The following is a 15,171-nucleotide window of genomic DNA, read 5'->3' as shown; positions in this document are numbered from 1 at the left end:
TAACAAACCTAGAAGAGATGATGGCTCCCTGACCGTCACTTCTGTAGGACAACACGCTGCTACACATCGTCTAAAGTGCTGCAGTCAGACGCAGTTTGAGAGGTTTACTTGAGGATTTAGGAAAAGACATGAAGGCTCAGGTGGCAGCTAGCTGTGTTTGATAATATTAATGGAGGTGATAATACAGAAATATTTAACTTTTACATGATTGATTGAACAAGTTGTTCAGAAGAAAGAGGTCCCAGTTGGAGGCTAAGAAGGTGGCAGGGTCCGCCACATATAAACACAGTAAAACAGTATGTTGTCCTTTAAGGTCAGTTTGTGTATTTAGTTTATTCATTTATACAGTTCAGCCAATGAGGATCTTTCTTTTGATTAAAACTACATAGTGCACCTTTAATGTAACATCCATGGCTAGCAGCTAGCTGCTAGCCTACAGATGTCTGGTCTATGACTGAATGTGAACTTGTATGTTAAGTTGAATCTCATGCTGTCTTGGAAAAGAAATTGCAGTATGAACCTCGTCTAAAAACTGAAGCAGTAAATGACTCACAGTGACCTGAATCCTCCGGAAGTTTCTGCCCTCTGCTGCAGTTCTCTGAGCTTTGGCTGCAGTTTCTGCGTCTGAGACAGCCGTCTATTAAACGCTTTAAATAAAAGTTACAGTACAAAAAGCTGTTAAAGCTCACAACATGTTACTGGAGGGTGTTTTAACATTCAGACCTGAAAACAGTTCAAATCAGATGTGATTTAAGAAGAAATACGATTAAATTTAACATTTCTCATCAAAAACAGGAGACTGTAGTTTATGCATTTTGCCATTGCACTACCTGTACATCTTTCTCAGGTGTTACAAAGTGCAGTTGTAAATCAGGTTAGTCAAAATACTCTGAGGCCATTTTTCTCACCTTCAGTTTGACCTGTGAATCACACGACCTCCACCTGTAACCAGGTCAGCAGGTTACGAGCGGAGGTCGTGTGATTTCACACAGAAAAGATTCTCCAACCTTTGAAAGTGACAAAACAGGACGAGGACACTTTGGACTTTTGAAGTCGTAGCTTTATTTCTGTGGTTGATCGTACAGTAAGATATAGCTGCCTCAGTAAACGGAGTCGTATGAAAAGAAATCACAACCTGTGCGACTGGATGAATGGAAGCAGACGACAGGTGAGAAACAGTAACCAGCTCACAGCCGAGTAAATAAAAGAGTCTGCTCAGTTTAAACTGAAACAACATTTTGTCATGTGATGAAACTTGATCAATTATGTGACAATATTCTGGGAATGATCATTTGTGCTGTCATAACTGTAAAAAAGTACTGAAACTTTAGATGAGAACATTGATGCTGGACCACTGATCAGGTAATCTTATTAACGACCAGTTATTCTGATCTAGTGTTGAACTAATCTCCCAAAGGTGCTCGTTTGATATGTAACAACAGTTGCATAAAGTATAAAACACAAGCAGAAGCATTAATGAAATAAAAACATCTGCAGCATCGAGTCGGGAAAGTAAAGCTTTCTTTTTGTAGAGCTGGTAAATAAACACTTAAAGCATCAAAATGTTTAGTACAAGTAAGAGATTAAAATGATAATAAAAAAGGTGAAAAAATATAATATTTGCATTTAAAAAAAGCTCGTCTTAATCTCAAAGTGCCACGTGGCTCTGGAGGAACCTGAGCACCAAGATTCTTCACAACAAAAGAAAATCAGGATCAGCTCTCAAACATAAAAAACCTTTCTCATAAAAAACAAACACACCACTGCCTCATTCTCGTCCTTTACCTCCAACGTGTCAAACAAAAAACGACTTGCGGTGGATGTAAAGGACAGGTAGGTTAAAAAGTTGAAAACATTAATAATAAGAGAACTCATTGGACCGATAACTCGAGGAGGACATTCGAATCTCTTCAGTCACTGACGATTCTCCACAGATTCTCCTCGGCCGCCCGGCTGTCGACAGGAGGAACGAGCTCTGACATCAGAAGAAGAGTTGAACTCAGACACTGATCCTTCAGATTCACATTTACAGATGAGACTTAAACAAAAAAATCTGTCCTCAGGAAGGCGATCGAGAACATTATCTTCCTTTACTTAAATCTTTTAAGTCGATAGCTAAATGTTTTGGGGTGTGAGTAACGTCTGGGTTTTAGTCAGTCACTCCGGTCACATGAAACTCAGGACTGGAGCCGACTGTGCTGAGTTACAGGTTACATCCTCCCTGTGAAGAGGCAGCACTGTGCACTTGTGAGAGGAGGAGGAGGCGGTGCGACTACATCTCAGACTAGTTGACTGCGGGGTGCAGCGGCGGGCAGGGAGAGACATTTTTCTGCAAACTGACGCCATCGTTCCCCTCCGGCCCCGGACTCGTCTCCTCGTTATACAAACACCGAAAACCGTCGTAATATTCGTCGCAGTCGCCCTGCTGGCCGCCGCCCCGCTCCCTCCTGGCCGGCCTGAGGAGCTGGCTTTGCTCCTCATCCTGGATCTGGGCGCTGTCGAAGATGTAGACCGCGTTGGCCGGCAGGGAGAACTCCAGGCTGTGGAGGTACTCGTCCACCATCTCTTTACAGTGGATGAACTCGCTGCTGTCGATCTGAGAAGACATGAAACAACAGAGTTCACCTGTCAGATGATTACAGAATGATTTCTGAGATGATCAACAGTTTGGTAACTTCAGTTTCAGCCCAATGGCATTTTTTTTTTTTTTTTTACTCATGTTTGACGACACAGGACGGCACTGACACGTTGGCAAAATGTCTTTTTCTCCCTTAATTTCCTCAGTGTGATCGTTATTGTTCAGCAGTGTTGGAACAACAGAAACAGCTGCTGAAAACAAAGATCTGTGTTTGTATCTGGAATCATCTGAATGTCTGAATGTGTGTCTTCATCCAAATCACCCTCCATTAAGAAACATGTTCGTTGGTGGTGAAAGTTTGTAAAATGAAACGAGAGGAAAATATTAAAGGTTATTTAATAATGGCTGGAACATTTTCAGCAGAATATTATGATGTCAGTGTATTTAATCTCTGACCTCATTATTTAATTCATGTTAGATATGCATCTTAAATTCTATCCTAATTATCGTATGAATTTTTATGGCCAAAATTGTGTTTTGTGAGGTCACAGTGACCTCAAAGTTCATCCTTGAGTCGTCGTGGACATTTGAACTTCCCTCAACGTGTTCTTTAGTTGTCGTGTTCACAAGAACGCGACACACGAATGTACAACAACAGAACAGAACTCCTGTGGCTGTTGCTGGTGCAGAGGCATAACAACCGACTGCTAGCTTACAGATATTAAAACAAACTCAAACTAAATGCATATTCCAGTAAAACCAACTATAATCCTGAGAGGAGACTTTTCTAGCGACCTGTGCTTTTCTCTTACTTGTGCTTTCTTCAGCAGATCGGTGAAGACGGAGAACCAGTCGGCCGTCAGCGCCTCCAGCTCCAAAGTGATGATGGCCAAGGCCAACGTGGAGCCCTTGAACTGCCAAAGCTGGTGGCAGGCCATACAGTGCTGCACCTGCCTGGTCCACAACGCCGCTTGGAAGCCCGGAGGCCTCTTCTGATGCCCCGGCCCGGCGGGAAGCAAAGCGGGGTCTGTTGCCGGGTCCCAGCTGACGCCGGAGCCGAGCCCGATGGACGGAATGAGGTGAGGGTGGCCGGAGACGAGCAGGGCGTGGAACTGGACCGGAGACGAGCAGAGAAACGAAGAGGAACGAGACCAAAACGTTAGCATAATGATGTCATTACTGTGTCATAGCCATCCATCCTTTACCTCCAATACTTCATCATTCACGTCAGCATCCATCTACCAGTTCTGACAGCAGGTCGACACGTCACCTTCACTTTGACCCTGAATCCATTCTCATCCCTGCGGACACTTTCACCTCACAGTCTGTGATTCTCTACTTCTCTCAAGTGTTCATTGATGCAGTCAAAGCTGCTGTTTGACGTCCAAACCTGAAGCTCCGTGCAGGAGGACACTCTGAGCAACAGGTAGAGAATCCCACATCAGGATTTACTAATGAAGACCCGCCTGTTTGCCTGAGGAATCGTAGTAATCTTGTTCGTATTGTATCGTACGTGCGGTGCTTTCCTGTGTTCCCATTCGTAGGCAGGAACTGTCAATCATAACCTGAGCGGGCGGCTCATTTCTTCACACTCGTGTCACACAGCGATTCTACAACAGCTTGTTAGCTAGCTGTATTGAAACCTCGGGGCCACAGCTAACTAGCTAGCTCTAGCTTTAGGTTTAAATGAAGAAGGCCAACAAGTGATTTCCCTGTGAAGAGAATCAGACACTAGATTTAAAAACAACACATTCTGTTCGTCGCAGTCTTTCATTCATGTTGCGTTCAGCTTGTTTGCTTTGCTTTGTCTCTGTAGCTACAATAAGCCATGAGCGTTCAGAGAAGGTGGACTTTAAGGCAGAACCAGCGACGTGGTGCCAAAGTCCAGAAGAAATCCCTGAAACATTTGACTTCTTAAAGCTTTCTAAAAAGGCCCTTCTGCTTCTTCCTCCTCAAGTTATCCATATTTGTGCCGTTTTGCGTAAACGTAGCAAACAGAATTGTGCGTTTAGATGAGAAAGATTTGAGCATCGCGTCGCTGATTCTGCCTTTCAGGAGCGTTTTACTCGGACGTTGAAGCAAACTGAGAGTTAATGACAAGCTTCTCTGTAAATCCTCTTATTTAACCATATCAAAGTGTCATGGTGGAGCGTCTGTGACAAATTATTAATAGATTTTATTATTGATTACTGTTTTATAGACCATGGAGAATAAGACTTTATTCAGGAGAGGGAACTCTTCAGGACGTGTTAGTGAGAGCAGAGGTAAAAACTATTTATTTGAATAGTATAAAAAGAGAAAATGTCTTTATTTTATTATAGTTTTTATTAATACATTATGTCTCTTTATTTTAAAAGCTGGACTTTTGTAATACTTTAAGTACTCTGACAATAATAGATTCACAACAATAACTCCACAGCTGTGACACCAGAACCAGTCGGGTCCAATCTGAAGACACTGAATCAGTCCAAATGTGCCAGAATGTTTTCTGGTGACACTTTATCACAATATCACAAACAAATCTACAGCTGATTTCCACTTGATGAGGGAATGAAGGTTGTGCTGTGTCAGAAATCAGATTATTGATCTCGCAAATCTGCAAGTTCATCAATATCCGTCAGGTGTATGTCGAGATGATGCGTATCAGGACGATGTTGTCTGGATGGAAATCCTTTAATATTTGTGGATCAATACAGTGTGTAAACTATTTCTGTCAAGAATATTATGGGCTGTATTCATAAAGGCGTCCAACAGCTGACCTACGACTTGTTTCACCTCCTCAGATTCTGATCTGATTAGTTTTCTCTCCTGTGTGTAAAACGTGACAACAGGATGTCAGGATGATGTTCTCAAGTTTATATTTTGTCCCTCACTTTTGTCTCTCAGGGCTTCCGTAGAAGGATCCCGAGTTTCTATTGACTGAAATATCTGACGGGCTGCACGTTGGGCAGAAAAAACATCTTTAAATGTTTCTTTTGTCAAACTAAAAGTCTCAAACTCAAACTCGACTCCTTGTTCCCCATCAAATGACAAAGAACAGCATCAATCCTGAAACTGAAAATGATTAATCAGTTATCATCAAACTGAGCGATCAATTCACTCTGCATCTCCTTTTAAAGCCAAATCAGTTTGTTTTGCTTCAAAGTGAAGACGACACAGAAGCTGAAGTTCTGTTTCATGTTTACAATCTAAATAATCAAGTTGATGTTTATGCAACAAACTGATGTGCGGTGAACAGAACCAGCCGACCCGCTCTGGTGCTGCTCAGCGGTGAACAGAACCAGCCGACCCGCTCTGGTGCTGCTCAGCGGTGAACAGAACCAGCCGACCCGCTCTGGTGCTGCTCAGCGGTGAGCAGAACCAGCCGACCCGCTCTGGTGCTGCTCAGCAGTGAGCAGAACCAGCCGACCCGCTCTGGTGCTGCTCAGCAGTGAACACACCCTGACGAGCTGCTGTTGGAGCGTTATGGATCCAGCCCGAGCCCGGCAGCATGAGGTGCATGTTGTTTGTGTTGTTGGCAGGTGAATCAGTGGCTGATTATCTGTGAGTGATTAAACTTCTGTAAACATGCTGTGAAATAATATTGTGCCATAAACAGAGTTAACGCAGCGTGGGATTTTAAACAAAGACAAACGTTTCTCTAACACGAGTCAACAATTCACAGCATGATACCGAGTCAGAACCAGGAGTCTGGAGGGGTTTGGGTCTCCAGCGAGCGGCTGCAGGTGACAGTCAGTCAGAAGTGCCTTGGCCTGAGATGCAACACGCCTGTTATTTTGCCGGCAGCTTGCAGATGCAGTCTTACGTGTTTGGTTGAATTTAATGCAGCTCTGTTCAGACGTCTTGCTGAAATGCATCGCTGCTGCTTTTTGTCCACGCGACCAGCCGCGTTACAGAACTGCACGCTGGGTTTGTCCAATACGGCCACTTTTCTTTAAAGCTGATAATAAAAAGTCTCTGAAGAGTGAAACTGACCTTAACTTAGCATTTAAACACAGAAGTGGCACTAAAGAAGAAGTGACTTTTAGGGGATAGTAGTTATTTAAAGTGAGATGATTTGTTTGATCTGTTGGATTAGAGGAAACTGATTTATTAAGTTCACGTAACACTTATCGAATGTTTACTTTGATTTATTCTGATGCGTTACAAAACTAAATGTAGCCCAACAGATCCTCTGATCATTTGATTTTATTATTTTCATGAGAGAGTTCTGATTTATTTTCCCTTGATGGCTTCAGTCATTGTTAAAGAGGGAGAGACACACTGATGGAGTTAAAATGGGCACAATGAGTCAAATATAATGAAATGCACAATCTCTCCTAGGACCAATTCTTTCTGTCAGGGTGTTTGAGGGTTCGTGAAGCCAACGTGATGAAGCATGACGGTTCAATGTGCTTTTGTACTGCTGTGTTTTAAAAAGGTGAGACAGGACCTGAGCTCAGGAGGCAGCTCAGGGTGCAGCCAGCTCACCCCGAGACGCTCCGACCGCTCAGGTCCCGTCGCAAAAAACAAAAAACTAAATGTTTAGTTTGCGTCTTTCTGCTGAATTCTGACTTACTATGTGAATGAAGTCGACTGGTGTTGCGGTGTACAGGTCCCAGTGCAGCTTGTCCAGAATGATCCTCTCCATGCGAAGAATCTCCGCTGTTGAAAAGTTGCATCCGCTCTGCAGCACCAAGTCTCTGACAGAACCGATGACCTGCTCAAACACAAGGAAGCAAATAAACGTACAGTTTTGAAGATACAGCGACGTCTCTGTCTTTTGTGTGTGTTTTCTTTGTGTCCATAAAAAGATCTTACCTCGTCTTCCTCGTTGATTTTGGCAGCCAGGACCAGCGAGGTGAACGCGATGCATTTCAGGTATTTTGGTTGAGCCTAAAACAACGAAGATACTTCAGTCAGTTCTTAGAAAGCAGAAGATCTAGAAACACATGACGAAGCAGAAAACTTCTCACTGCTCTAACAGATTCTGACAGACTAACAGTGAATCTGGGAGACGACGAGCACATTCAGGATCTCAGCAGTGATCAGCTCAGAGGTGACGTATGAATCTGTGAGAGGTTTAGATTTGTGCCGCTGCTGCTCTAATTCAAACACATTTAAATACACTTACAGTCAAACTTTCAATAAATGGACTAACATAAGGAGATGATCATTCAGGGTTCTGTGTGCAGCCCGTTCACACATGAAGTGTTCCTGTCACTGAATACAGACCTGGTACTGGTTCAGAGGTCAGTGGACCATTTGTTCAGGTCTGAAGTTCAGATTAATGGAGATTTTACAGTTCAGACACTGAGGAGTGGTCTGAAAGCGTCCTCCTCACCTTGACGGAGGACAGCAGGCGGTTGAGGACGCAGACTCCCAGTGCAAACGTCTCTGGACAGAACTGGAACAGCCGGTTCATCTCTCCGAGCCACAGGATCATGTCTCGGTGCTGGGACGAGGAGATGTCAGCGCCCTGAGAGACGGAGACACAAGCAGCCATTACTGGAGGAAACATCAGATGTTTGGGCTTCACATTTGATTATATTGTCAGTTACATATGTGAAGGTAAAGCTGCTGATGTGAACAGTGAGAGCGACGGGAAAGTTTTATTATTCTATTTGAAAGAACATCAAATGTAGAATTTAATACATTTCTTGTTTTTTATTCATCACCTTAAGACCATAAATGTTCGTTTGTAGCGTTTGTTGTAGTTTGAGCGACTCAACAGCGACTCTGTTGGTTCTCCGGACAGTTACGTCATGTTTTAGTTGATAAAAACAAACTTCTGTGTTATTGATTACTCATATTGATCTGTAACACTGAGATATTAACACCCAGCAGCACAGAGCTGCAGACAACATGAACTTTTCAGAACTCTTGAGGTTCTGGTGCTCGGTTCTGCCTCGAGTCCACTGTATAATTCAAACTGAAGCGTTAAAAACGAGCACATGTGATGACTTTAGAAATCAGTTTGATTAAATTAATGATGACATCTCAGATCAATCCCTTCTACTTTTCACCAGATGATGTTCTGCACACACACTGTTCAACATCATCATCATCATCTCATATCGTCACGCGTCAGTTTTTATTTTCTGCATATTTTCTAAGACTTTTGAAGGAGAGCAGCTGTACATCAAATCACTTCCTCTCTGGGATCAATAAATTATTTCTGATTCTGAACACCAGCGACACTCCAGAGATCAGAACACCACTCCAGAGATCAGTTTACACCGCTGAGCAGGAACTAACAACTTCTGCCACTTTTCAATCTCATCGTCACTCTTTATTCATCACAACAGAATAATTATCAGCGTTATAAATCCTGTTCGGTCATTTTCAGATTCAGGTTTACTGACTTCATGATTTACCAACATTAAGAAAAGGGCAGTTTGTAGTTTGAGAGGAAATTCAAAGTTTTTTCTTCTCCATAACTGAATAAACGAGCTGCTCTTAGAGGAAAATAAGGTCCCATCACTTTGTTTGAAGCTAGAAAGGTGGCAGGGTCCGCCACATGTAAACAAAGTGAAACACTATGAGACTGTGTTGTCCTTATAGGTCAGATTGTTATTCAGTCGATGAAGATCTTTCTCTTCTGATTAAAAACTACACAGTGAGCCTTTAAAATGCAACATGTAAGCTGTAAATGCAACACACACACACACACACACACACACACACACACACACACACACACAGGTGAGCTCGTCTTACCTGGATGCATCCGTTCTTGAAGACCGGCACCTTCCAGAGCCGATCCTCCCTCAGCAGCGCCGCCTCCAGCAGGACGGCCAGCCGACGGCCCTCCACGGCTCCTGGGTTCTTCATCAGCACCACAGCACAGGCCAGGCTGCACCCAGGGCACACACACCTGGAGGAGCTGGAGGAGGTGGAGGAGCAGCAGCAGGAGGAGGAGGAGGAGGAGCAGGAGCAGGAGGAGGAGCAGGAAGAGGAGGAGGAGGAGCAGCAGCAGGAGGAGCAGGAAGAGGAGGAGGAGGAGCAGCAGCAGGAGGAGCAGGAGGAAGAGGAGGAGCAGGAGCAGGAGCAGGGGGAGGGGGAGGAGGAGCAGGAAGAGGAGGAGGAGCAGGAGCAGGGAGGAGCAGGAGCAGGAAGAGGAGGAGGAGGAGGAGAACACAGACAGGATGTCACAACATGAACAAAACAAAGTTTCCTTTACAGTTCATTTGTAGATTATCTGGGTCAAAACCAAAACCCCAAATGTTCTACTTTGGCTTTGATGCCACTTCCTGTCACACAACGCCCCGCCCCCAACACGTCACAGTGAAGCCTGCAGACACTGAATGTATCCGAGAGGGAGAATAAAGTAACAGAACATGGAAGTACTCGAGTAAAAGTACCTGGACATTGTAACTAAGACACGCAGTAAACTGTACTTTGGTTTATTCGAAGTTTTAACACAAAGATTTTTATGATTCCTGCAGAAGAAAATATTTCCAGTCTGAATATTTAACTGCAGCTTCACTCTGTGAGAAGCAACACAACTACTTTAACTTCAACACAAAACATAAATAAATACAACTTCTAAAGCTGGTCTGAGTGTTTAGTCAGTTTTGGGCGGCAGGTATGCGTCGATCAGCTGATCTGAGGTCAGCAGCAGGAAGCAGTGCAGACCTCACAAACAACAGCGCCATGTTCTCCGTCTGCAGCTGCACCAGACCATCTACACCTGCGAGCAACATGTTCAATAACGAGTCTGATTCAGTTTAATCTGCTGAGGCTGAAACACACACATATACACACACCTACACACACGCACGGATGCGCGCACGCACACACACACACACACACACACACACACGGAGCAGCCAGGCGGGATAATCGTCTGCAGCCTCCTGCAGCGACCAGTCCGACACACCAGCCTGCTCTTTGTGCTTCTCACCTGTACGTTATGGAAAGCGGGGGCTCGGTTCGGCGGCAGGTGCATTTATACGGTGTTCTTCTTCAGTCCATCTGCAGCGAGCAGCGAATAAACACTCGACAGCCCGCGGGTCGAACACAAGAGCTCGGAAACAAACGCGTTTAGCAGTGAAAGCACGGAGAGCAGCCGCATTATACACGGAGAACACAGACCACTGACGCAAAAACAGCGCGAACAGATCCTCAGAAGCGGGTCAGAAGCGGGTCAGAGGCCGGAGAGAGGCGCAAAGAAAGAGGCAGGAAGCAGAAAATCAGGAGGATTGAGGGCAGGCTGTGTTTTGAAGGCGCCTGACTCCGCCCCCCGTGACGTCACCCCGTCTATTACACAGAAATGTGTTAGTGGGTCAGACATACGGGACCCGAACACAAAATGGTCGACCCACTGGAAATGGACGGTTTCTGCTGTGTGTCCCGGTGGTGTGTCCTCCAGCTGATCTCAGACCAGTGACCCGGTTATCACAGCGGAGTCAGTTATAGAGTTATAAAGCTCAATCTGACCTGCAGTCAGAGCAGCCTGTGGTTCTGATAATACAAACTCAGACATATAAATATAGATGTTTCAATAACTGAACAAACAATCTGTTCTCAGAGGAAAATCACGTAAACAAACTAATATAATATAATATAATATAATATAATATAATATAATATAATGTAATATAAGATAAACAGTAAAACATTATGAAGCTGTTCTGCAGTCAGTTTGTCACAGAGCAGCATCAGGACCCGGGCTGAGAGGGAACGACTGGAGGAAAATTTTTATTAATTATACATTTTAAGAAAAACAGTTGAAATGTTGAGAGTAAAGTTTAATTACAGTTTGTGAGGTTTTCTTTCTGAACAGATGCAGTTTGTTGTCACAAGCCCCATTCACACTGGGTTTGGGTGCGGCTTTAGTTGCCAATTCTCCGCCTCCGTCTCAGTGTGAATCTCTCGGAGGCGGCGAGGGGAGAAATTTCACTCCGGCCCTGATCCGCCTCTGGAGGTAGAATCAGGGCCGTATTATTGGAGAACCGAATCAGTGTGAACGGATAAGCCGGCTTCGCATATCGGGGGCGTGTCGAGTCGGATCGTCGTTAACTGCACAGGTCCTCCACTCAACTTAATACAGAGAAATGTCCCACAAAGCAACGTTACAGGACCAAACAAAAGTAACGTAGTAACTGTAACTGTCTTTGGCAACTTATATGGGGAAAATAATACTGCAGATACACATGGAGAAGCGTCTGTCCTCCTGTCTGTCCTCCTGTCTGTCCTCCTGTCTGTCCTACCGACTCTTCGTCACATTTCTGCCCGAAAAACATTGTAAAACTTGAACTCACCGAGTGTTTGTAATAAAAATAAATAAATCACTGCGATGGTCAGCTCTTCAGACCGAGACTTCAGCCAACTTTCCCCCAGAAAACAGCCTCCGTCCTGCGTGAGTGAGTCAGATTGACAGGGGGACACCGGGAAACACCTTGAACGTCCTCACCATGATGTCACCGTCACGCCTTTTTAGGCGCCGCAGCGTTGGGTTTCTGTGTGAATTCACGGTGGTTCGTCTTTAAGGCGGAGATGCTTCACTCTGTGTGAATCACCATCGGCGGAGAATTGGCGAACCGCAGCTGCGGCTTTTGTGCGTCTTCTCCAGTGTGAATGGGGCTACAGTCAAAGTCCTGATCCTGATCCTGATCCTGACACTATACCTGAGTCTTCTGAGCTGGAACAGAAATAATGTCTTTGTGACTGAAGCTGATTCATCTACACAGAACATGTGTTGCATGTTTGAGGTCGTCTCAGAAGTTTATTCTCCACATTTCAACTTTTTACTTGAAGTGCATAATGTTTTTTGTCCTCGCCCCCTGCCGTAATTTGTCTACTCAGTCATGGAAACAAAGACAGATTTGTATTGAGTTTGTCATTGAAGATCTTTCTCTTCTTATTAAAAACTACATAGTGCAACTTTAACACGTTCACATGAGCTGAGAGTCTGACTGCACGTCTCATGCAGCCTGACGTGTCTGATCAATAAATCAGACTCATTCACTTGTCATGTCAGAGATATCCGATCTGCTGCATCAGCAAATTTATAGGACGTCACCTCGGACCTCCTGGTTCAGGTCCTGGACTGTCTAGAAAACATTCATGTTAAAAATTCTGTTTCATTCAAAAACAAGCACAGATGACCCCGCGGTGGTGGGAGGGAGGCCCCAAATCAAATTCTGCTTAGGGCCCCCAAAAGGCTTGGGCCGGCACTGCTTCTTCCTCCTCAGTAACATGAATGATGACACATCTTCATCACATCACTAAGGCCCTGCAGCCAAACCGCACCAACCTCACAACCTCACAAACCTCACAACCTCACAAACCTCACAACTGCAACAACCTCACAAACTGCACCAACCTCACAACTGCACCAACCTCACAACTGCAACAACCTCACAACCTCACAACCTCACAAACCTCACAACCTCACAAACCTCACAACTGCAACAACCTCACAAACTGCACCAACCTCACAACCTCACAACCTCACGACCTCACAAACCTCACAACCTCACAACCTCACAAACCTCACAAACCTCACAACCTCACAAACCTCACAACCTCACAACCTCACCAACCTCACAACTGCACCAACCTCACAACCTCACAACCTCACAAAACCTCACAACCTCACAACTGCACCAATCTCACAACCTCACAACTGCACCAACCTCACCAACCTCACAACCTCACAACTGCACCAACCTCACAACCTCACAACCTCACAAACCTCACAACTGCACCAACCTCACAACCTCACAACCTCACAAACCTCACAACTGCACCAACCTCACAACCTCACAAAACCTCACCAACCTCACAACCTCACAACCTCACAAACCTCACAACCTCACAAACCTCACAACTGCACCAACCTCACAACTGCACCAACCTCACAACCTCACAAACCTCACAACCTCACAACATCACAAACCTCACAAACCTCACAAACCTCACAACCTCACAACATCACAAACCTCACAACCTCACAACCTCACAAACCTCACAACCTCACAAACATCACAACCTCACAACCTCACAACCTCACAACATCACAAACCTCACAACCTCACAACTGCACCAATCTCACAACCTCACAACATCACAAACCTCACAACCTCACAACCTCACAAACCTCACAACCTCACAACATCACAAACCTCACAACCTCACAAACCTCACAACCTCACAACTGCACCAATCTCACAACCTCACAACATCACAAACCTCACAACCTCACAACCTCACAAACCTCACAACCTCACAACATCACAAACCTCACAACATCACAAACCTCACAACCTCACAACTGCACCAATCTCACAACCTCACAACCTCACAACCTCACAAACCTCACAACCTCACAACCTCACAAACCTCACAACCTCACAAACATCACAACCTCACAACATCACAACCTCACAACATCACAAACCTCACAACCTCACAACTGCACCAATCTCACAACCTCACAACATCACAAACCTCACAACCTCACAACCTCACAAACCTCACAACCTCACAACATCACAAACCTCACAACCTCACAAACCTCACAACCTCACAACTGCACCAATCTCACAACCTCACAACATCACAAACCTCAAAACCTCACAAACCTCACAAACCTCACAAACCTCACAACCTCACAAACCTCACCGACCTCAGTCAGGTGACTTTCACCACAGCATCAGGATGGAGGACAGATGTAGCCTGTGTCAGATCATTGATCGTTATTCACTGTGGCCCATTGATCTTATATTTTTTAGGGGGGATTTTGCTTTGTTGTGATAGTGACAGTTTGGGATAAAGTCAGGGGGGAGAGGGGGAGAGAGAGGAGAGAGGGGAGAGAGAGGGGGGAGAGAGGAGAGAGAGAGGGGAGAGAGGGGAGAGAGGGGGGAGAAGGGGGAGAGAGGAGATAGAGAGGGGGAGAGAGAGGGGAGAAGGGGGAGAGAGAGGGGGGAGAAGGGGGAGAGAGAGGGGAGAGAGGGGAGAGAGGGGGAAGAAGGGAGAGAGGGGAGATAGAGAGGGGGAGAGAGAGGGGAGAAGGGGGAGAGAGAGGGGGGAGAAGGGGAGAGAGAGGGGGGAGAAGAGGGGGGGAGAAGGGGAGAGAGGAGAGAGAGGGGAGAAAGAGAGGGGAGAAGGGGGAGAGAGAGGGAGGAGAGAGAGGGGAGAAGGGGGAGAGAGGGGGAGAAGGGAGAGAGGAGGAGAAGGGGGGGAGAAGAAGGGGGAGAGAGAGGGAGAGAGAGGGGGAGAGAGGAGGAGAAGGGGGAGAGGGGGGAGAGGGGGGAGGAGGGGGGATGGCCCTGCTGGGTGTCAAAATGTCTACCATGAAAAAGTCTTTAGACGAAAAGAACTGATGAAACTTTCAGATGATCTTCTGTCACTCAGAAAACAGACACAACACGCCAACATAGAAACTAACAGAAGAACAGCAGCGAGGCCTCAAGTTGCACTTTTGTGTAAAATAATTTCAATTAAAGTTGTTTTTCAAAACGTAGAATGCAGTCGACATTTTTTTATAAAGAAAACCGAGCAGGTCACGGACAGCCTCTCTCCCTTCTGCTCGGATTGAATGAAATGATGAAAGGTCGAGATGAAACATAATAAAGAGAAAAGATGAGAAATAAAAATAGAAAGTA

General features: G+C 45.2%; 2 protein-coding genes across 2 annotated transcripts in view; one reads left to right on the top strand and one right to left on the bottom strand.

The window, feature by feature from the left end:
• Positions 1-7,322, top strand: part of septin8a (septin 8a) — a 43,571-nt gene extending 36,249 nt beyond the window's left edge. The window contains exon 10 of the mRNA XM_030436956.1: positions 3,406-7,322. Within this exon, the coding sequence (XP_030292816.1) occupies positions 3,406-3,574 (169 nt within the window). The 3' untranslated portion in view covers positions 3,575-7,322. The remainder of the gene's footprint in view (positions 1-3,405) is intronic.
• Positions 7,062-10,795, bottom strand: ccni2 (cyclin I family, member 2). Its single transcript, XM_030436957.1, has 5 exons — positions 10,464-10,795; positions 9,278-9,443; positions 7,902-8,036; positions 7,379-7,453; positions 7,062-7,277 (listed from the first exon to the last, which is right to left on the bottom strand). Exons 2-5 carry the CDS (start codon positions 9,389-9,391, stop codon positions 7,095-7,097), a joined length of 507 nt encoding a protein of 168 aa, XP_030292817.1. The 5' UTR covers positions 9,392-9,443; positions 10,464-10,795; the 3' UTR covers positions 7,062-7,094.
• Positions 10,796-15,171: the final 4,376 nt, after the last annotated feature.

Source organism: Sparus aurata, chromosome 13 (assembly GCF_900880675.1).
Source record: "Sparus aurata chromosome 13, fSpaAur1.1, whole genome shotgun sequence".
In the NCBI taxonomy this organism is placed as follows: Eukaryota; Metazoa; Chordata; class Actinopteri; order Spariformes; family Sparidae; genus Sparus; species Sparus aurata.
This window is presented reverse-complemented; position numbering and strand designations above follow the sequence as displayed.